Raw genomic sequence first — 22,526 nt, forward strand, 5'->3', positions numbered from 1 at the left:
GCATTCAAATCGCCTGCTTCAGATATCAAACAGAATTAACAGTGCCTCGTCTCACTTTAAGAATTACACGAAACGATGCACAGAACCCCCTACAGTATGGGATACAGCACACTACCCAGGATGGGGTGATTATCATGTCACTTTTCCTGTTTTTCAACTTGAAATCATTGGCTGCCTATTCCCCATGTCAGACGGAGTGTCTCCCATACCAGAAAGGAAATAGTGTGATGTGTGCCCAAGGTCACAGAGCTGGGGTGTGGGTCCCCAAAGCCATAGTTTTCATGGCCCCAAACTGGCCATACTGAAAGCATCTCAGTCCAACCAGCAGGACACAGAGATGAGTCCTGGGGTGCAGAACAAAGTCTAGTCCCTCCTCACACCTCACAGCTTGGATGGCATCCTTTGGACACTCCACCTGCCAGCTCACCCTACCCCTAAGCTTTGCCCTCACCAACAGGACCCTGCTTTTCTCTTCCTTCAAAGCCCCACTACTCTTTCCAGCCCCCACCCAATCACTGTCTCTCCCGTGAACCCCAGCTGAATCTTTGCTATACAGATAGGCGTCTTCTGGTCCCGTCAGCAAAATCTGACCTACAAACAAGGCAAATGTCATTTCTCAGGGTGCTTCCCCCACTAACTTTGACGTTGTGTTCTCCCCGGGCGTGAGGTCTTATGACCGGGATTTACTCATTAGGCAACACAAAAGGAGCGCGCCCTAAGCCTGGGGTTCCCCCCCACCTCCTGCCCACCGCACCCGCTCAGGTCCTGGGGATCGCGACCGCCCGGCCGAGGAAGAGCTGGACGTGGCCGTCACGTCTGCGGTGGCGCACGCAGGACCGCCGGCGGGGCGCTCACCTGCCTCGGGACTACCGGGGGCTCAGCCAGGCCTCAGCGGAGGTGCGGCGCGGGTCGCGGAGCGTCCTGACTCGGGCGGTTCTCCAGGCAACCGCAGGCCCTGCCCCGCCCGCCCCGCCCTTAAAGGGACCGCCGGCTGCGCAGCCGCTGAGCATCAGGGCCCAGCGCATCTGGTCCCGAAGGCCAGGTGGCGATCTGGAGCTGGACGCACCTGGACCAGGGTTCTCCCGACTCTGCTAACTGCCGCGTGGCCTTGCAGCCTTTACCTTCACCATATCACAAGAATTCAGGCGGCTTTCTAGTGACCTAAACAAATTACCCCAATTGCTTAAAGCAACGCAAATTTATCATCTTAGGATTCTAAGTTAGGAGCCCAACAGGGCTGGTTCCTTCTGGCAGCTCCAGAGAAGAATCCAATTCCCTGCTTTTCCGGCTGCTACAGGCGGCTTTCCTCCATCTTGGGTATCAGCTGAGAGGTTCCCCAACTTTCAAGTCCAGGGGCTAGATGGGGCGGGGTAACCGACCCAGCCAATCCAGGATACTTGCCTCATTTCACGACCCCTCCCCTCAACCGCATCTTGAGAGCCCCGTCTGGCCATTTAGATCCCATATTTTAGAGTTCTCGGATCGCGACACAGCAGTCCTGGCAGCGGGGATGGGGGTAGCACCTACCAGACCCCCAATTCGCAGAGTTCCTGCCATTATAAAACGAGAGCCTGCTGGAGGGCACACAGCTGCATAGCGTTCAACAATGATTACTTGATTGTCTCATGGCATCTGAATTTTAAGTTTGCAAATGGAAGCTGGGGCGCGCAACCAGTCCACACTGGTCACCGTACACAGACAGCCGTCTGGGTCCACAGAGGGCACAGTGACCCCCGTCTCTGGCCGGATTCAGACAGGGCGAGATTCCAGGAAAAACCATTTGACAACAGAGTTTCTGCTCTCTCCAGTCCCGCGCAGGACCAGTAATGAGAACATCCTACAATTCACACCACAAGGAAAGGAAATTGTGGCAGCAAGGTTACAGAAAAATCAATCTTTTATTTCCCCTTGCCTAAGACGCTGCTTTGTCAAGGGGGCTGCACTGGGGAACATTTAAAAAATAGTGACCCCAGGCCCCACCTGGGCCGTCTTCTTTCAGCTGGGCAGGGACTCCCCCTTGTGTTTTGTTTTGATTCCTTTTTTCTAATTTAAATTTAATGCGCGTTAGGATTGAGAACGACTAAGGCAAAAGGACCATAATTTTATGAAATTAAACCATTATGAAGTTAATCATATTACGGGCTGCACGCCGCAGACTACAACAGCTCAGGCCACAGCAGCAGAGGCCTGAGTGACATGTCCTTGCTTGTACACGCACACACATTCAAGAGCAGAACAAAAAATGTAGCAAACAAAAACCGTCACAAGCAATGCTCCATGTAGTTTGAAGATTCTCAAGATCGCTTCTAAGGATCTAGTCTTTTTTTTTTTTAAGAGTAGGTTCGTTTGCAAACAAAAAATGTCTAGTTAAAACCCTGCATTTGGAAACATAAAAATCTGCAATAAAATATATAGTTCTATAAAATGGGAAGCGTTGTCAGCTTTGAGAAAGGACATCCAGGTTGGCAATGTGTCTCATGGTTGGCCTTCCGTGGGGACAGTTCCAGGGGTGATCCATCTCGCCCATGTGGGTAATGAGTTTCTTCATCTCGCTTGTGCTAAGGGCAGTTCCAATCATCACCTGAAGAGGAGACACAGCGATTTAAAGTTGTACTGGTTTGGGTTAGAATAGTGACTCTTCAGTAGCATTTTCCTCTGAAACAAAGATGGACAAGATTACAACTCAAAAACAGTGTTCCTGGAGAAATCTTCCTCCAAGGAACCCTACCTACCCTCTACCATCTCAGGCCCCCCCAACCTTTTTGGGAAATCCAGCCCCTCCCACATAGCTGCACACATTGGCCAGAGACACTGACCACACCTACCCCGGATCCAGCCAGTCTCCACCACCGCCTCCGTCCCACTACCCTGACTGGTCACCTCCCTGCGGCCCCCTTCCGGCCATTCTCCACTCAGCAGCCAGCAATTTATGTTTTTTAAAAATGTTTTTTAAAGATTTTACTTATTTGAGAGCAAGACAGAGAGAGAGAGAGAGACTGCGAGACTGAGAATACAAACACGGGGAGCAGCAGAGGGAGAAGCAGGCTCCCCACTGAGGAGGGAGCCCGACGTGGGGCTCCATTCCAGGACCCTGGGATCATGACCGGAGCCGAAGGCAGATGCTTAACTGACTGAGCCACCCCGGGCTCCCCTATCTTAAGGAAAAAAAGTCAGGTCAGATCCCATAGTGGCTCACCTTCTCAGCGCTTGCCTCTCACCTGGGTAAGAGCCCACATGCATCACCTGATTTGGCCCTCACTGGCCTTAGTGCCTGCACCTGCCAGCACACATCCCTCCCTGTCCCCACTCCAGCAGGCCATCTCCTAGACATAGACTACGCAAGCACCTGCCCCAGGACCCTGACACTGGCTATGCCCTCTGCCCAGGAGACTCCATCCCCAGATACTTACATGTCTCACTGACCCCCCCACTTCAGGCTTCGGTCCCTGACTCCTCTCAGGGGCACTCCCTGTCTGTCCCTCTGTGGCCCTCACCCTGCTTTTCTCCATAGCACATATCCCTAAGGGACATACACATGGCAATGAGCAGGGTCCACAGCAAACACGGAGAAACTGAGCCCCTGAGAAACACGCCTGAGCCTACGCGTCCCCTTCCTTCTTCCACAAGCCACGCACCGCCCTGGAGGCACGACAGACATAGGGCTCTGCCACACTGGGGAGAAACAAGGCAAGTATCACCCGGGGGGCTGGGCCTGAGTGCCTGGAAGAGGCTGCTTCAGAGGGGAGCTCAAGGGGAGCCCAAGGACAGGAGGTCAGCCGGGCAGATGAAGGAGGGCTTGAGGCGGGAGAAGGCTAGAGAAGCCGTGGACCTGGAAGGTGGCCCGTGTGGCTGGAGCTGAGCGAGCAGACAGGGCGAAGGGCCCCTCGAGGTGCCGCAGAGCGGAGCCACAAGGCCCAGCACGCGGGAGGAGGAAGCGCAGCGGCACCTGGGCCTGCTGGGGGGCAGAGGGCCGGGGGGCAGCCTGTGGCCACAGGGAGCTCGGAGTCACGCTGAGACAGGATCCCGAGAGGCCTGGCTGTGGAACAGGTGCACGTGCGCTGCCTCCCACTCACCCCAGGATCAGGACGCCAGCTCCAGGTCGTCATCAAACAAAGCTCCGTGGCTGGAAGTCAGACCCGGACCCCGGGATCATCAGGCCCCGTGTGGGGCCCCAGATGCCACGCCGGCCCTGCTCCCGTCACTCGGGCAGCTCTGGACCACCCCCTGGTCTTCACACTTCACGCCCCGTTCCGAGGGCTCGTCCTCGAGGGGCTCCATGTCCCCTTCCAGGTGTCAGGTCAGATGCCCCCTCCTCAGACAGCCCTTCCCTGGCCACCTCGACGGCTCACCCAGGCCTCCAAGGCCACTCCCCGGCCCCACGCTGCTCTAACGTCTTTCCTGAACCTATTAGTGTTGGAAGTTGCCATGATTTCTGCTTACATCTTCTCCTCCCCACTAAGCTGTAAGCTCCACAAGGGCGAGGACCTCATCCTTCTTGTCATCCTTCTGTGTCCCTGGCACGGGGACGGGACAGCCCAGGCTCAGGGAGTATCTGATGAAGGGAGGGCGCCCGGCCGCCCCCAGGGGCCAGGTGATCCAGACGCACCTAATTGACTTTGACATCGGGCAGATGACCCTCCACCGCCACCACCTCTGGGACAGCCCAAGCAGCAGCGGGTGAACAGGGCGCACCATGAGGTGCCCGCTGATGGAAGGACTTACAAAGCCCCGTGCAGTGGCCTTTAGGGCCAGCGGCAGCACCAGTCCTCTGCCCACAGAGGACAGACAAACCACGGGCCTCGACAGCGCACCGCTCCAGGATGTTTGAGAGCTCGTAATTACAGCTCAGAGGTCAGAGACCACACAGGTGCATGCGGCTTTTGGGGCACGCACGCTCACAATAGCACGTGGCTGTTCCAGACGATGACCCAGGGCAGTCCCGGCCACTGTGCTGGGCAGACGAGCGCCCTTTACTTACAGACTTCCGACAGGCTCTGGAGGCAAACATCTGCCTGACTCGGGAAGGCCGGCACATCACCCCGGGGCTGTCGCTCAGCATAAAGATCAGCTCGTCGATGTCCTGCGGTCCGAAGGTCCAGTTTTTACTCGTTGGCAAGGAAATCAATTTAGCCCTTTCGGTGACTGGAGCTAAAAGAAGACAATTTGGAGAGGACTCTGTTATTTAAAGAGCACGTTTCCCTCCAGTGCTACCTGTGATATGGGAAGGGAGGAAGGCAGCAACATGCTTTCTGGGGGAACCATGACCACCTCTGATGAAATGCACGGATCTACAGAACCTCAAAGACTGTCCCCGGCGCTGAGAGGATGCACCCCGTAGTCCTGACAACTCACCCCCTTCGTCGATGACAAAATCAAAGCCGTTCTTTCGGAATATTTCCAGGTTTTCTATAAGAACAGCTTCATTGACAGCGGTTAAGTTGAGAGTCTGAGGTCTGAAAGAACAGAGAGAAGAGAGAGATTCAAACCCAATCTCGAAGTCAGACCTTTAGCTACAAAGCAGAAGGGAAACCAAACCAGTACGCGCTGTCTCTGAATTCCTTTCAAAAAGCAACGTTAAGTAGCAAAACTTTCTTGAGCTACGTGCCTTTCCCGTCACACAACTGCCTGAGAATTCCCGTTTAATCTTTTATTAAAGTTAAAATGACCACAAAAGGGCGCCTGGGTGGCTCAGTGGGTTAAGCCGCTGCCTTTGGCTCAGGTCATGATCTCAGGGTCCTGGGATCGAGTCCCGCATCGGGCTCTCTGCTCCGCAGCGAGCCTGCTTCCCTCTCTCTCTCTCTGCCTGCCTCTCTGTCTACTTGTGATCTCTCTCTGTCAAATAAATAAATAAAATCTTTAAAAAAAAAAAATGACCACAAAAGCAGCTGGCTTTCCTCAGTCGCCCACCCCATCCCCACGGCCCGGGCTTCTCCGAATCCACTCCTTAAAGATAACGGGAGAACACGAAGATGCCATCTTTCCCTCCCGTGCTACGTTACAACATCTGAAAGCAGAATGAAGAGCATTTGTTTGCTATCCTGCCCCTTCTGTCCGAGGGGCAATCCGTCCACCGGTGCTCCTGGATTCACCGAGAGCTTAGTGAGACAGATAATGGCTCGGTCTCTAACCTCACGGAATAAGAGACCAGTGGGGAAGAACACCATTGATCAAGCGGTCAAATAAACTATTATTTAAAAGCAAGCTGCCGATCAGGAGAAAGAGACACTCAGGCCATAAGAGCACAGAGCAAGGAAGACCAACTGGGAGACAAGGGGCAGGGAAGGTATCTCTGAGGAAGGGTCCCCCGAGCTGAGATGAGAGGAGGGGCGGTGGCAGTTATCAGGTAACGGATGGAGGGGCGAGTGCAGGGACAAGCATTCTAGGCAGGGACAAGTCTATGCAAAGGCTCAAGGATGGACCACTGATGTTCCCAGAGCCACACACAAAGACACTTTGTTCTTCTTGATGGCCATGTGAAGATTCATCAGGCCTGTCCAGGTTTTGGAAAGGAAAGATGGCCAGTGTGCCTTGAATACGGAGAATGAGGAGGTGAGGGCGTAGGGAGGGCCAGACCACGCAGCGCCTGGTAGAAAAGGATGGCCCTATGATCTTTATTCTTGAAATACGGCCCACCTAGGAACCCGAGTGGCCTGTGATTACCTGAGCCAACCTGAAACGCCATGAATGAGAGGTTATTTATGTAAGATGGCTGAAAACTAAAAGATCTCTGTGGAAAAGGTAGGAATAATCCAGTATGATAAAGTAGCTTATTTTTTTTTTAGGACTTTATTTATTTATTTAGAGAGCATGTGGGAGGGGCAGAGGGAGAGAATCTTCAAGCCGACTCCCTGGTGAGCACCCAGTCCGGTGCTGGGCTCGATCTTATGACCCTGAGACCACAACCCAAGCCAAAACCAACAGTCAGACACTCAACCGACTACGCCACCCAGGTGCCCTGATAAAGTAGCTTATTGAATGTCTTTAGTGTTACTATTTAGACCTGCTGAAAAGAAACAGAATTCACCCATTACATAGGAAACAGAGTACTCTGGAAACTCAGCGGATTTTTCCTGCCGAGTGACTGTTGTAGTTGAACTTTTCTTCACACCAGGATCTCCCCCTGTTGGGATCTGAGTGCATTTCTCTATGTCATTGGCTTTCCCAAATAAAAATCCAGGACCTCAGGGCACCTGGGTGGCTCCGTGGGTTAAGCCTCTGCCTTCAGCTCAGGTCATGATCTCAGGGTCCTGGGATCGAGCCCCACATCAGGCTCTCTGCTCAGCAGGGAACCTCCTTCCTGCTCTCTCTCTGCCTGCTTGTGATCTCTCTGTCAAATAAATAAATAAAATCTAAAAAAAAAAAAAAAAAATCCACGACCTCCTCTTCTAACTTGGCTTAAGGCAGGTCTTCTGGTTTACCTGACACACCCTCCCACCACCATGTAAAGTAGTCAGTGTAAAACAGGCAGTTTGGCAAAGGAGAGAGAAATACCAAATTCTGCAGTGACTTATCACTGGACCTGACCTCATCTAGCTGAGGATTGACACACAGGCAATGCCACCGTTCTGAACACACGACATACCATAAATTGCCCTTCATCAAGATGATTTTCTGGCCAACCGGAAAAGGTAAAAGGCTCCATACTTAACACGTAACAGGGCACCTGGGTGGCTCAGTGGGTTAAGCATCTGCCTTCGGCTCGGGTCATAATCCCAGGGTCCTGGGATCGAGCCCCGCATCGGGCTTCCTGCTCAGCGGGGATCCTGCTTCTCCTTCTGCCTCTGCCCCTCCCCACCACGCATGCTCTCATTCTCTCTCAAATAAATAAATAAGATCTTAAGAAAAAAAAAAGAACATAGCGCATTAGCTGTATGAACTTGGGCAAGTTACCTCACTGCTATGTTTGTGCCATAGGGATGTTTGTGGCTAAAGGACAGAGACACACGCCTAAGCCCTGAGGTCTTGAACTTCAGGGCTGAAGATGACGCTGAGAATCTGAACAGCAAAACCAACTCACGCTATGAGCCTCTGACCCTGGAGGGCAGTGTGTTGCTGCAGCATCTCGAAGTTGTACTTCTCGTCCGTGGCGTGCTGGTCCACTATGAAGATGTCGGCATTCAGTTTGGTGATTATAAATCCCAAGTTAAACTGACCAATGATCTCCATCTCGGCGAACATCGTTTTACTGTGTGTAGACAATGTTCATTATGAGACGTTATGATTTTAAAAAAATTACTTTTCATAGACTGTAATACAAAAACATCAAACAGAGAAAGGCCCTAATAATTTCACTTTCTTGGGGGTGCCTGGGTGGCTCAGTCGCTTAAACAGCTGCCTTTGGCTCAGGTCATGATCCCAGGGTCCTGGGATCGAGCCCTGCATCGGGCTCTCTGCTCAGTGGAGAGCCTGCTTCTCCCCCTCCCTCTGCCTGCCTCTCTGCCTACTTGTGTGCTCTATCTCTCTCTATCTCTCTGTCAAATAAAGCGGGGCAAGGAGCAGGAGGAGAGAAAAAGCAGACTCCCCGCTGAGCAGAGAGCCCAATGCTGGCCTCGATCCCAGGACCCTGAGATCATGACCTGAGCAGAAGGCAGAGGCTTAACCCACTGGGCCCCCAGGTGCCCCTAGTAATTCCACTTTCTAAAGAAAACATCAGGTGTGGGTTCGCTCCTCCAGCTCCCCAGAGACGCATTAGTTATGACTGTTCCTTTGGCGTGCCTCCTCCCAGACCTTTGTCTACTCGTTGTTTTAAACAAACAAAAATGGGATCCTAATTCCTCCTGCTGTCCTACTCCCATCATTTCACGTGTCTCAGGTACGTCCTCGGACCCTCACGTATCAAGCTCCTTCATTCTCCTCAGGGGTGCACAGGAGCTCACTGTGTGGGTGTTACCACAATTTGTCTGGCAAAGTCTGTACTAAAGGACATTTCAGCTGCTTCCATTTCAAGTAATAGGAAAAACGCTAGAACAAACATTCATGGCTGTAAATCCGCACTATCCTGGGGGTATCTCAGTGCGATGAATCCCTAGGTGCGGACATACATTTTTCTGGGTTCTGACAGACCTACAGAAGTGTGCACTCCCACCAACGGTGCGGAAGATACCCTTTACCAACCCCGGGTGTCAGTCCTTCTGACACCCGCCAAGCCCACCAGTGGGTTGTGGGGTGGGTGGCTTCAAAGTCTAACTCCGTGAGTGACTACGGGCGTCAGGGCAGACGGGAGACACACAGCACCACTGATCTTCACAGGGGACGTGGACACTGCCGTTCTCCAGCCCACACAGCTTATGAGCATCGGCCCCATGGCCACAGGACATGAGACTCTGTCACAGCTGCCGTGGAAGCATGCTGGTTCGCAGATGGTGCCTGGAGCAGAGACCTGAGACGGTCCCTTCCTTCTGTAAGCGCTCCTGTGTCACGAGGAAGTCCTCCCCCAGCACAGCAGCTGCCTGGGCACCCGTGGGGCCTGCTCAGGTGGGTGCGTGACCAGTCAACCCTGGGCAAGAGTCTAGCAGGGACGCCTCCGTGCCCATGGGTTACCAACCTCCCATTTCCTGCTGACAGGGAGCCAAGCACGGAGCTCAAGTCCAAGGTCAGGACCAAACCAATCCCCAAACCCTGTCTTTGAGGGTGTGTCTCCTGGGACCATACCTGGTAGTGATTCCATGTCAGAGTCCAATCAAGATACAAAAACTACACCCGTGATTTGAACAGGGAAAATTCATAAGAAGGTACTGGAAACTTGTGTAAGGTTAACTACTCAGCTGAGTAACACAGGAGTAACACAGGAGTAGCAAACGCAGGAAGCAGCTCCCACCTCCAGGGATGCAACGGAAGAAGGAACTGCAAGAGCACCCCTACCCTCCGCCCCCAGCGGAGCTTCAGACCTGCCCCCCCCACTGGATAAAAGTACGTCTGCTAAGTCTCCTGCAGCAACCCAGTGAGCAACGCTGGGCCTGCTGCCGGTGGCTGCCTCGCCGGAGGAAAAGACAAAGGCAGCCAAGAAGCAAGGAGCAAAGCCAGGCTCGGGCAGTGTCTTGCAGTGTCCCTCCAGCGCCCCCTACTGACAAAGCCTGACGATGCCCCAGGAGAAAGTCTTCATGCAGTCCAGCCGCCGGGGCTGCAAAATGGGCAAAGTACAGTGGATTTGAGCTGAGAGGCAACACACGGGGTAAGTGACATGAAGGCCAACTCCCTGGCTCCCCAGGTAAATTCTCCACGGGAAGAACCTGAACCAGCCCGAAGACTCAGGCAATCTGTCTTTGCCAGTGTATTTCCCACCACGAACTAAAACACTGTAAATTTTTACAACTAGATATATTTAGTTATAACTCAAAATATAAACACGAAAGCTGGTAAACACGACCACGGTACCTTCAATGACTGCCTAATCTTTCACTCGGAATATGTCTCAGGAAAAAGCCATCAGCAGAAGCATAGCTCAGAACCAAGAGCCGAACCAGCAGCCCTGCACTAAAGGCGGGAAGCCAATGCTGGGCCCACCATGGATCAGGGTTCTCCAAGTGACCAACTGCACTATGTGTCAAAAATGCAGATTCCTGGGCCCCATGAGATCTACTAAGCAGAACCTCCCAAGGCTGGCCACAGGTTCTGCTTTTCATACAAGCTTCCTCAGTGATTGTTACGTGTACCCAAATTCCAAAACCATAACCACTGGTGATCAGTGAGTATTTGCTGATTTAAAATCACTATTTTTAGGGGCACCTGGGTGGCTCAGTTGGTTAAGCATCTGCCTCTGGCTTGGGTCATGATATCAGGGTCCTGGGATCGAGCCCCGCATTGGGCTCCCCTGCTGAGCAGGGAGCCTCTCCCTCTCCTCTTCTCCTTCTCCTTTTCCCCTGCTCACGCTTTCTCTCTCTCTCTCAAATGAAATCTTTTAAAGTATCACTATTTTTAAAAATCACCACTGAAGGGCGCCTGAGTGGCTCAGTGGGTTAAGCCTCTGCCTTTGGCTCAGGTCATGATCTCAGGGTCCTGGAATTGAGCCCCGCATCAGGCTCTCTGCTCAGTGGGGAGCCTGCTTCCCCTCTCTCTCTGCCTGCCTCTCTGCCTACTTGTGATCTCTCTCTCTGTCAAATAAATAAAAATTAAATAAATAATGATAAAAAATAAAAAATAAATCACCGTTGATTTCACTGACAGGACGAGAATCCACAGGGAAAGTATAATCAGTTTTCACTTTGGGCACCTTCCAGGTCTTTCCCCAAAAAGCATGTGTTCCATGATTGTGCATGTGCGTGAGCAAGGAGCCTGGCTCACCAATGGGTCCCTCAGAGTTCACAGGGCCCAGAACCCACCCAAAGAGGTTCACCTCCATTAATCACACACACTATAAAGGAACTATTTCCTGAAAACCCTTCATAGTGTAAGCCGCACATTGTGGATAACAAGGGAATTACATAATAGTTGCTGTTTAAGAAATGACTATCGGGGCGCCTGGGTGGCTCAGCGGGTTAAGGCCTTCAGCTCAGGTCATGCTCCCAGGGTCCTGGGATCGAGCCCCGCATCCGGCTCTCTGTTTAGCGGGGAGCCTGCTTCCTCCTCTCTCTCTCTCTGCCTGCCTCTCTGCCTACTTGTGGTCTCTATCTGTCAAATAAAAAAAAAAAGAAAAGAAAGAAAGAAATGACTATCAAGGGCACCTGGGTGGCTCAGTGGGTTAAAGCCTCTGCCTTCGGCTCAGGTCATGATCCCAGGGTCCTGGGATCGAGCCCCGCATCAGGCTCTCTGCTCCGCCGGGAGCCTGCTTCCTCCTCTCTCTCTGCCTGCCTCTCTGCCTAGTTGTGATTTCTGTCAAATAAATAAAATATTAAAAAAAAAAAAAAAAGAAATGACTATCAAGGGACACCTAGGTGGCTCAGTGGGTTAAGCGGCTCAGATCATGATCTCGGGGTCCTGGGATGGAGCCCCGTATCGGGCTCTCTGCTCAGCAGGGAGCCTGCTTCCCCCTCTCTCTCTGCCTGCCTCTCTGCCTACTTGTGATCTCCCTTTGTCAAATAACTAAATAAAATCTTAAAAAAAAAAAAAAAAGAAAGAAAGAAATGACTGTCAAAATTAGGCAAGCCTAGTGGTCTGGACAAAAAGTGCCACAAAATTTCAATGCACTATGTACAAGACACAGCACGTTTCAGTACCTGCTCAGACAAAACATATACAACATTCAAAAAGATAAAAGTTACATATTTCAAGAGAATTCATCATTTTTAGAAGTCACAACATTGTATGTAATTATTCTCAACAAAGTGGTGGTGACCAGAATTTTCTATTATCAGCATTAACACTTTTCTTTAAATTGAATCCCTTGGGACGCCAGGGTGGCTCAGTGGGTTAAAGCCTCTGCCTTCGGCTTAGGTCATGATCCCAGAGTCCTGGGATCGAGCCCCACATCGGACTTTCTGCTCGGCAGGGAGCCTGCTTCCTCCTCTCTCTCTGCCTGTCTCTCTGCTTACTTGTGATCTGTCTGTCAAATAAATAAATAAAACCTTTAGGGGTGCCTGGGTGGCTCAGTGGGTTAAACCTCCGCCCTTGGTTCAAGTCATGATCTCGGAGTCCTGGGATTGACCCCCGCACTGGGTGCTCTGCTTGGCAGGGAGCCTGCTTTCCCCTCTCTCCCTGCCTGCCTCTCTGCATGCTTGTGATCTCTGTCAAATAAATGAATAAAATCTTAAAAAATAAATAAACAAGATCTTTTTAAAAAAATTAAATAAACTGAATCCCTTATTACTTAGCCTTACCCGAGACAATCTTCTGGAAATCACAAGTTTGATAATGCATTGTAATTTCTGGTAAGAAATCAATAACAGGGGACACCTGGGTAGCTCAGTCAGTTAAGCATCTGCCTTCGGCTCAGGTCATGATCCCAGAATCCTGGGATCGAGTCCCGCATTGGGCTCCTTGCTCAGCGGAGAGCCTGCTTCTCCCTCTGTCTTTCTCTCCCTGTTTGTGTGTGCCCTCTCTTTCTGACAAATAAAGAAAATCTTTTCTAAAAATAATAACAAATAAATAAGATAAAAAATTTAAAAAAATAAATCAGTAATAAGAAATAGCAATGTCTCTGAAAAGCACCAGGAATTCAGTTGCTGTGAGCTGGAAATCTTCACCAAGAGGAAGGAGGTCGGGGTCAAGGAGGCACTGATTAATATGGGCTGATGGGAAGGATGTGCTAAGAGATTCTAAGGAAACAATTCTTGAAAGGTTTCATGGAGAAAGAGCTCTTCAAAGAAAATTAATTTGCTGCACATGAGAGGCAATGAAAAGAAGGTGGTGAATGGAAAAAACATCACTAAGGACACATCCGTGAGGCTAATTAATGACCAATCTGTGCTGCGGGGATGGACTCCGAAATCAGAATCTTCGAGAAGGAGCACTGAGAAGGCAGAGAGAAAGGGGGCGGGGACAGGAAGAGGGAGGAGCTTGGGCAGGTGTGACATGGGGATGTGCCAGGTCTGTGGTGCGGGGGAGGCCCCACCAGCTGTCCAGCAGCCAGAGGACCAGACCCTCGAGCCGAGGCAGGTCCACAACCGCACCCTAAGCCAGGAGAGGAGATGCGGGCGGAGCAGAAGACAGCCAGGGGAGCAAAAGCAGAGCCTGGAAGGACCAGCCTTGTCCCCTCACTGCAGCTCGCAGACACACGCACAAATGTTCCCAAGGAAGAACTTTACCTTATCTCCTTTCTCAGCTCATCCTCTGCAGCCTGGTTTTCTCCAGGGCAAATCTTGGCCCTGAACTTTCTACACTTCTGTGCTGCTTCTCTCTGCTGTTCCTGCTGCTGTAACAGCTTTATCCGATGAGCTAAGGAGTGCAGAGAAAAGGCCAGGGGCACGATTTTCTTGTGGATTTTAACCGCCACGTCAACCTGAACCGCTGACGAGGTCTGGGTCTTCACCGGCCCTTGGAGAGCGTCACAACCGGAAGGGATTCCGTCTTTCTTAAAACGCTTTGTGTGAGGGGAAGACAGGTCGGCGGGCCCAGGCAAGACTCTATGTGTCCGACCGCCATCCTCTTGGTCAAAATGGCCTTCGGGGTCTGCAGAGTGACGGTCAGTCTCAGGGGGATCCTCCCGAGACGCCACACTTCTTTGGGAAAGCTCCCTGCTGGTGTGACGGCCCATTTCTGGGACGCCAAGCCCTTCCTCCCGGTCGGCTGGCAGGCAGCTGTGCCCAGGGTCCTGCTCTGTGTCCCCTCTGTCCCTGCGGTCACAGGGGTCCTTATCTGAACACGTCACCTCCTCCGGGGGTTCGCACGAGTCTGTGCCAGGGATGGGCCTCTGGGCGCAGGGGCCGTCTGAAGCTCCAGGATGCCGTTCTTGTCTCTTCTGTCTTGGGGACACCCGCCGCGGTTCAGGGCTCTTCGGGCCCTGAGGCCTGCTCTCCTCTGGGTGCCGAAGAGAGAAGGTCTCTCTCAGTCTGGAAATGGTCACTGCCCTTTTCTCTTCTCCTCCAGTTCTTAACGAAGTGGCACCATCCTGCTTTTCTGGCTGACGCTTGTCTGTTTCTGCCGAGTGTGTTTTTATTAAGTGACCTAAGTAGATACGAACAGAGAAGAGAATCAGGGGTGGCACGGAAACGGGATCAGACGGTGTTTCCGCTCGAACATGCCCTTCGCAAAAGCAGGGATCCAAATGGCCGATCAAACACACTCCCGAATCGGGCGCCTGGGTGGCTCAGTGGGTTAAAGCCTCTGCCTTCGGCTCAGGTCATGATCCCAGGGTCCTGGGATCGAGCCCCGCATCAGGCTCTCTGCTCAGTGGGGAGCCTGCTTCCTCCTCTCTCTCTGCCTGCCCCTCTGCCTACTTGTGATCTCTGTCGTCGAATAAATAAATAAAATCCTTTAAAAAGAACAAACAAAACAAACACACTCATGAACCTAAGGGAGCCGGCCCCGCTGCCCCCATCAGAAACAGCACCCACGCCAGCTGAAGCCACAGACGGGGTGTTCTTGGCCCTTCGAGTCATGACAGCCCAATCCCAGAAACGACGCAGCCAGCCACAAATGGACCGTGGTGTGTAAATACAAGGGAATGCTGCACAGCAAAGAGAGGGAACGCATCGGGTGCCCCACCCGACATGGGTGAGTCTCACGAGGTATCAAGAGAAGGCAACAAATCCCAAAAAAGTCGAGTACTAGGTGGCTTCAAATTAAAAGCAGGTGAAACGAATCTGTGGTGTCTGAAGTCAAGAAAATGGTCACCACTGGGGGGGCGGGGAACAGAGCAAGAAAAGGGGGTCCCAGGGTGGTTTAGGGGTGCCACTTCTTGACCTCAGGGCTCACACACTATGTGTGTCTCTGTATCCAGTCAAATGGCTGACAAAGGACATTGGTTCAATCGTGCCTCAGGATGCTCTGATATTCTAGCAAGCTCTCTTTATAGCGGAGCCCCTGGCAAAGTGTCTGTGAGCGGGCTCAGAGATGCCATCCTGGCCCGTTCCACAAAGATGCGTATGCAATTGACCATCGTTCACCCCCTCTCCACGCACACCCGTATCTGCGGCACCCCACACTGAGAGCAAGCAGGGCGGACGGGGGCTCCGGCGTTCAAATCAAAGCTCCACCACTCGAGTGTCCAAGTTTCTGTGCTCCTGCCCCACCCCAGCCCTCGGGAGCTTCACCTCTATGAGATCCCAGGTTATCAAAATGAGAGCCTGCCCGCTGTCTTCCAAATCACCCTCTCCCATGCCTGGGGTGTTACGGAATGGAGGACAGAGCTGCTCTGTATCCCTGTCCCTCCCCTAAGCCCCTGACTTACAGCAACTCCTTTCCCTTCCATGTTCAAAGCCTCATCCCCAAACCATTTCCTCTCACTGGGAGCCATACTCATCTGTCACCTTAGCTTTCCACCAAACCCAGTTTCAGCTCCCTCTGCGGCTCTGGTCTTCCCCCAATTTGGAGGATACAACGAGGGGCACCCACGACCTCCAGCTCTGCGCACGTAGACACGGAGACTGGGGCAGGCTGGCCTGCAGAAGACAGGATGCTCCCCACGGAGCAGATGTGGCCATCAGGGGAGGTCACGGTCCACTCTTCCCTCCACCAAGGAGGACAGCTGGGGCTCAACTCTGGTCCCTCTCCCAGATGTCCTGGCTGCATGTGGTTTGGATAAAAAAGAATCAAACTTAAACAGATGGCTGATCGCTTATGACCAGGCAGTAAGCTAACAGTCGTGCCTGTACTATTACAGACGTTGGGTCAGCTTTGTGGCAACACTCATTCCAACGTGGCACTTGGTGAAGAAGCCACGGGGTGACATGAGGGAAAATGGCAGAGTGAGCGCCCCAGACACTCCCCACTCCAACAAAGAAATGAGAAAATGGGCAAAAGTGGTCAGTAGCGGCTTTTTCGGAACTCTGGAAATGAACAAAAGGTTTGCCCTGCACACGAGTGTTTATTAAAGAGAAACGGCGTAGTCCTGGCGAGCCTGCATCATCCCTGGGTCGGCCTCATGTGCTGCCATTTCTCTCATCGTCAGATTTCCTCACGTCTGCGGTGCACACTGTCGAGTGTGACGCCTCCTCTGTCTAAAGAGGAGATGGGATCCAGCCCCACATCAGGCTCTCTGCTCAGCGGGGAGCCTGCTTCCCCCTCTCTCTCTCTGCCTGCCTCTCTGCCTACTTGTGATCTCTGTCTGTCAAATAAATAAATAAAATCTTTATAAAAAACATAAATTTAAAAAAAATAAAAGAGGAGATTGTGTCCTGTGTTAAAAAAAACTATCCCTCTGAAAACGAGTAAGGAGAAGTACCTCAACAGCTGTGCGTTTTAGAAGCTGTCCGCACACCCGCACTCCTCTCACCTTCCACATCCAACAACGGCTGCTGAGAGACACTGAGTTTGTTGACGTCGCTGTCAAACATTCCTACCAAAGACGTCTTTAAAACTGCCAACAGAAGCTTCTCTTCTTGCAGTAAAATTTGCCTTTTATCTGGAGTGACGTTGATATCAACACATTCTAAGGCAAAAAAAAAAAAAGAAAAAAGATATTTCTTTTGTTTAAAATCACCTTTAACAACAGAAATTTTTCCATCTACAATTTTTTTCACTTGCACTTAACAAAATTACTATTTTTTTTTAAGATTTTATTTATTTGAGAGAGAGAGAGAGGGAATGAGTGAAGGGGCAGAGGGAGAGGGAGAAGCAGACGCCCCGCTGAGCAGAGAGCCTGATGTGGGGCTTGATCCCAGGACCCTGAGATAACGACCGAGGCTGAAGGCAGACGCTTACCCAACTAAGCCATCCAGGCATCTCATTAAAAACATTGCAATGTCCAGATTAATATTCATAAACTATAAAATTAATTCTTTCAAATAAACAAGAAAAGGATGAACGATTTATTAAATGGATGGAATATGCAAGTATTCAAATGGGTAATTTGCAAAAAAAAAAAAAGAGGCAAATAAACACATGAAAACACACTATAGAAATTATAAGCTAAATGAGGTCCTTCCATCTCCCACTGAGATTGGTTTAAAAATGATACTACCCAGTACACCTCTGGTAGATGTGTGAATTAATACAGCACAATCAGTCACGGACACAGTAATTCTAGCTCTAGAAATTTTTTTTTTAAGATTTTATTTATTTATTTGACAAAGAAAGAGATCACAAGTAGGCAGAGAGGCAGGCAGTGGGTTGGGGGGGCAGGCTCCCCGGTGAGCAGAGAGCCCCATGCAGGGCTCCATCCCAGGTCCCTGAGATCATGACCTGAGCCGAAGGCAGAGGCTTAACCCACTGAGCCACCCAGGCGCCCTCTAGAAATGTATCTTAAGAAAATTACTAAACTCACAGATAACAATTACAAGGATAGTATTTAAATTTCTAAAAACTGAAGACAACTTAAATAAGGCTAAAAATTTTAAAGTTTAAGATACTAGGCACCTTGGTGGCTCAGTCAGTTAAGAGTCCTGACTCCTGGATTCTGCCTATGTCACAGTCCCAGGGTCATGGGATCGAGCCCCGTGTTGGGCTCTGCGCTCAGCTGGGAGTCTGCTTAGAAATCTCTCCTTCCGGGGCGCCTGGATGGCTCAGTGGGTTAAAGCCTCTGCCTTCCGGTCGGGTCGTGATCCCAGAGTCCTGGGATCGAGCCCCGCATCCGGCTCTCTGCTCCGCAGGGAGCCTGCTTCCTCCTCTCTCTCTGTCTGTCTCTCTGCCTAGTTGTGATTTCTCTCTGTCAAATAAATAAAATATTTAAAAAAAAAAGAAAAAAAAAGAAATCTCTCCTTCCGCCCCTTATCCCCTGCTTGTGCACACACACGCGCACTCTCCCTCTTTCAAATAAATATATCTTTAACAAAAAGTTCAAGATACAATGGAATAGAATGAACGCAGTTACTAATACCATGTTTCTGCATAATTTTTAATGACATGGAAAAACCAAAACGTTCATGTCTAAAAATAAAGAGCTTGATACAAACTTACTGAAAATTATTTTCTCCCCGCAAAGGATAGGAGCAGGTATATATGTCATTAACTATTTTTTTTAAGTTGTGCACTATATCTCTAAGTGCTTCGAATACTAAAAAAAAAAAAATTAGGTAACAATAAACCAGAATTTTCCCAATTGCAAGAAAAATATGCATCATTTTTAAAATCAGGGAAAGGGGCCCCTGGGTGGCTCAGTGGGTTAAAGCCTCTGCCTTCGGCTCGGGTCATGATCCCGGACTCCTGGGATCGAGCCCCACATTGGGCCCTCTGCTCAGCAGGGATCCTGCTTTCCCCTCTCTCTCTCTGCCTGCCTCTGCCTACCTGTGATCTCTGTCTGTCAAATAAATAAATAAAATCCTTAAAATAAATAAATAAAAATTAAAAAATACAATCAGGGAGAACACTTAGCTTGTCTTCCCCCTTGGGTGCCAGGAAAAAGTCACATTTTTCTGATAATACAAGTAACTCTGTCTCAAGCAGAATCAGGAAAACCTATTAAAAAATAAGTCTATAACATTAAAGGTCTGTACGTAAGAAAAGAAAAGAAAGAAAGAAAAATACATGGTCAGTAACTACTGCTACAGAAGTCTCTTTCCAGTCGTATCAGGGCTTTATGATTTCATTTCATTCCTTTCGGGGTAAGTCACCAATGTGACAGAGAGCTCAATGGAACTTACCTGAATCAACAGAAATGTTAAGAACGACAAATGGATACTGATGTCGATTATACATGTGATAGACCTCGTTCACGAGCCTGGAGACCTACACACAAAACAAAGATTAAAAAAGAACATCTGTTTCCCAACACGCTGTCTTAACTAGAGGGATGTATTTTAGCAGCTTTATTGAAGCACAGGGGGCCTCCAATAAACTACACGTATTCAAAGTACACAGTTTGATACGTTTACAGTCAAGGTCAGTAAGATTATAATCAAGACCATCAGTACAGCCATTGCCCAGCAAAGTCTCCTCTTGCCCCTCAAAGGGATATTTTTAATTATCAACCCCTAAACCTGGATCTTTTTCCAATCCAAAGATGCTTTTGAAGAAATATCAGAAGATAGAGAGGCAGCCTATTTATCTATTGGTTATGGTATTTTAACTCTGGTGTCGTTAACATGCTGCAGGTGCAATTTAAATGCTCATAGGGTACCTGGGTGGCTCAGTCATTAAGCGTCTGCCTTTGGCTCAGTTCACGATCCCAGGGTCCTGGGATCGAGCCCTGCATCAGGCTCTCTACTTAGCGAGGAGCCTGCTTCTCCCTCTCCACTCTCCCTGTTTGTGTTCCCTCTCTCGTTGTGTCTCTCTCTTTCAAATAAATAAAATCTTAAAAAATAAATAAATGCTCATTAAGTACAGGTTAATGTACACAGAAATGCATTTATACGACTTTATAATGTTATTATTAAATAGGGTCAAACTATAAATTCGCACCATCTACAATCCAGTGGAAAATGCACAGATTGAAACACTAAAGATGCAAAATCAAAACTGAACCACTAAAACCCATGTAACCCTATCAGAATGACCAGCTTCAGTGTGAGGCAGACGGTATCAGGGCCCTAATTTTCTGGAAAAGGGACAGAAGAGGAGAAAACATGAAGCATACGCTCATATGTCAGTCCTGACTAAAAAGTCCACACATGGGGTGCCTGGGTGGCTCAGTGGGTTAAAGCAACTGCCTTCAGCTCAGGTCATGGTCCCAGGGTCCTGGGATTGAGCCCCACATCAGGCTCTCTGCTCAGCGGGGAGCCTGCTTCCTCCTCTCTCTGCCTGCCTCTCTGCCTACTTGTGATCTCTCTCTCTGTCAAATAAATAAAATCTTAAAAAAAAAAAAAAAGTCCACATGATGGTGAACGTTCTGAGACGTTTACTTTCTACAAATAGTGGTAATTTCTATGGTAATAAATATGTGAGTTATCAACTGGTAAGTGTACACACATATAAAAATGCATAAATGAAACAGCTGTACAGTACATTTCTTTAAATGGCTGAGTAAGATAATTTAAAGCCATGTTTCTGAGTCAAAGTCCTAAGTTTCATGTAAATTTCTTACGTCAGGAGACCTTTCTTAGATGATAAATAAAATTGAAAATTAAAGACAAAAGAAAAAGCGAACACACAAAAAAAATCTTTAAATACCTTTGCTGGGTCACAAGGCCGCCCATTGATGAAGAAAAACTGTCTGTCTGTTGAACTTCTTCCAACACCATGAGCACAATAAGAAATGAAGCCTGAGATGCTGTTCAGTGTTCATACGGTAAGGGCAGGATTGCAGAATGAAAGGGTTAGGAACACATCAGAGGGCACATTCTTATATTAAAAACAAAATAAAAACAGAATACCTGGTCACGTGCTAAGTATTAACATTTCAGTTAATGTGTATCTATGTTCCATTCTGATAAATGATTAAAAGAACACAAACCTTCTGGAATGTTCTATAGCTCCTGTAGTCAACAAATTCACCACAGGCAATGCAGTGGGTTCAAAATGTAATTGCTTCAGCTCTCCTCTCATTATTAAATTCTTGGTCTCATGCAAGGAGTGAGTTTCACCTCAGACTCTCATTCTGGAACCTTCCAGATGACCCCAGGGGCTATCCAGGGAGTCCAACTACTTGTATTCATGATTTCTGCCCATATTCCTTGCCCTTTAAAACTATGCTCTCCGTCAGCAAACTCCTGTCTACTAAGGTGCTGTGAAAGTGCTTACTCTCCTTGTGAACTACCTCAAGGATATGCGCACTTCCATAAGAACAATATGTCCGCATAAAGAAACGAGTCCTGGGAAGTCTGGGTGGCTCAGTGGGTTAAAGCCTCTGCCTTCTGCTTGGGTCATGATCTCAGGGTCCTGGGATCGAGCCTCGCATCGGGCTCTCTGCTCAGCAGGGAGCCTGCTTCCCCCCTCTCTCTCTGCCTGCCTTTCTGCCTACTTGTGATCTCTGTCTGTCAAATAAATAATCTAAAAAAAAAAGTAAGTAAAATAAATTTTAACATTTAAAAAAAGGAAACAGGGGTGCCTGGGTGGCTCAGTGGGTTAAGCCTCTGCCTTCGGCTCGGGTCATGATCCCAGGGTCCTGGGATCGAGCCCCGTGTTGGGCTCTCTGCTCAGCGGGAAGCCTGCTTCCTCCTCTCTCTCTGCCTGCTTGTGATCTCTGTCAAATAAATAAATAATCTTAAAAACAAATAAATAAATAATAAAAATTTTAAAAAAGAAACAGTGATTTTAAGATTAAAATCACTATCTTTAAAAACGAAAAGCTCCAGAGAAAACGTTTGATCGCAGTTTTCCCCTCTGCAGCCATCTACTCACTGGAAGAGGGTGCGGAGGGCGTCGGCTTGGCTCAGCCCGAACTCTTCACAAACCGAGTCACTAGGGGGCAGCTGAACAAAGGGAATGAGGCTTTGCAGCTAAAAGAAAGCAAGTCACAGTTAATTCCTAACAAAAACAGGAGGAACCCAACTTCAAAAAGGAAGATACAGAATGAGGGCTTTGGGTGTTTTCTTTCCCTGGACAGGCCATTCCCATTAAGAGCACAAAGAGTTTCAACTGCTGCTTCTGGCAGTAAGAATAAATGTGATTTTTTAAATTAGAAAGATGAACTGCTTGGGCTCGTCCTTGTCCGTAATGAATACATTGCCCACAACATATTTTTTTCAGATGGAGAGTAATAGGAGACTTTTCTTCTCTGGAAGAATAAAGTAAAACAATCTATCAGGCCTCAACCTTCATTTCTGTGATAAGTACCTAATTCAAAAATCAATCATTGGGGGCACCTGGCGGGGTCAGTCTGTGGAGCGCGCACGACTCTCGATCTCGGGGTTGTTAAGTTCCATCCCCACGCTGGGCGTAGAGCTTACTTAGAAATAATAATCTTTTAAAAAGGAAAAGTGAGGGGCGCCTGGGTGGCTCAGTGGGTTAAGCTGCTGCCTTCAGCTCAGGTCATGATCTCAGGGTCCTGGGATCAAGCCCCGCATCGGGCTCTCTGCTCTGCAGGGAGCCTGCTTCCTCCTCTCTCTCTCTGCCTGCCTCTCTGCCTACTTGTGATCTCTCTCTGTCAAATAAATAAATAAAATCTTTAAAAAAATAAA

At 49.4% G+C, this 22,526-nt stretch overlaps 2 protein-coding genes across 3 annotated transcripts in view; both read right to left on the reverse strand.

Moving 5' to 3' along the window:
* The window catches only part of LOC123933642 (radial spoke head 10 homolog B-like), a 57,195-nt gene extending 56,265 nt beyond the window's left edge, over nt 1-930 (reverse strand). The window contains exon 1 of the mRNA XM_045992986.1: nt 856-930. The gene's annotated coding sequence lies outside the window, so the exon portion shown is untranslated. The remainder of the gene's footprint in view (nt 1-855) is intronic.
* A 953-nt stretch (nt 931-1,883) lies between these two features.
* PMS2 (PMS1 homolog 2, mismatch repair system component) overlaps nt 1,884-22,526 on the reverse strand; it is a 28,219-nt gene continuing 7,576 nt past the window's right edge. Inside the window, exons 7-15 of one of the 2 annotated variants that reach the window (XM_045992814.1) lie at nt 21,748-21,845; nt 20,578-20,677; nt 19,113-19,197; nt 16,808-16,963; nt 13,680-14,538; nt 8,018-8,185; nt 5,353-5,453; nt 4,979-5,148; nt 1,884-2,581 (exon numbers count right to left, since the gene is read on the reverse strand). In XM_045992814.1, coding sequence (XP_045848770.1) covers nt 2,438-2,581; nt 4,979-5,148; nt 5,353-5,453; nt 8,018-8,185; nt 13,680-14,538; nt 16,808-16,963; nt 19,113-19,197; nt 20,578-20,677; nt 21,748-21,845 — 1,881 coding nt within the window. In that variant the 3' untranslated portion in view covers nt 1,884-2,437. Of the gene's footprint in view, nt 2,656-4,978; nt 5,149-5,352; nt 5,454-8,017; nt 8,186-13,679; nt 14,539-16,807; nt 16,964-19,112; nt 19,198-20,577; nt 20,678-21,747; nt 21,846-22,526 lie in introns of both variants that reach the window. The other variant, XM_045992813.1, reaches the window with a different exon arrangement.

Source organism: Meles meles, chromosome 21 (genome assembly GCF_922984935.1).
Source record: "Meles meles chromosome 21, mMelMel3.1 paternal haplotype, whole genome shotgun sequence".
NCBI classification, from domain to species: Eukaryota; Metazoa; Chordata; class Mammalia; order Carnivora; family Mustelidae; genus Meles; species Meles meles.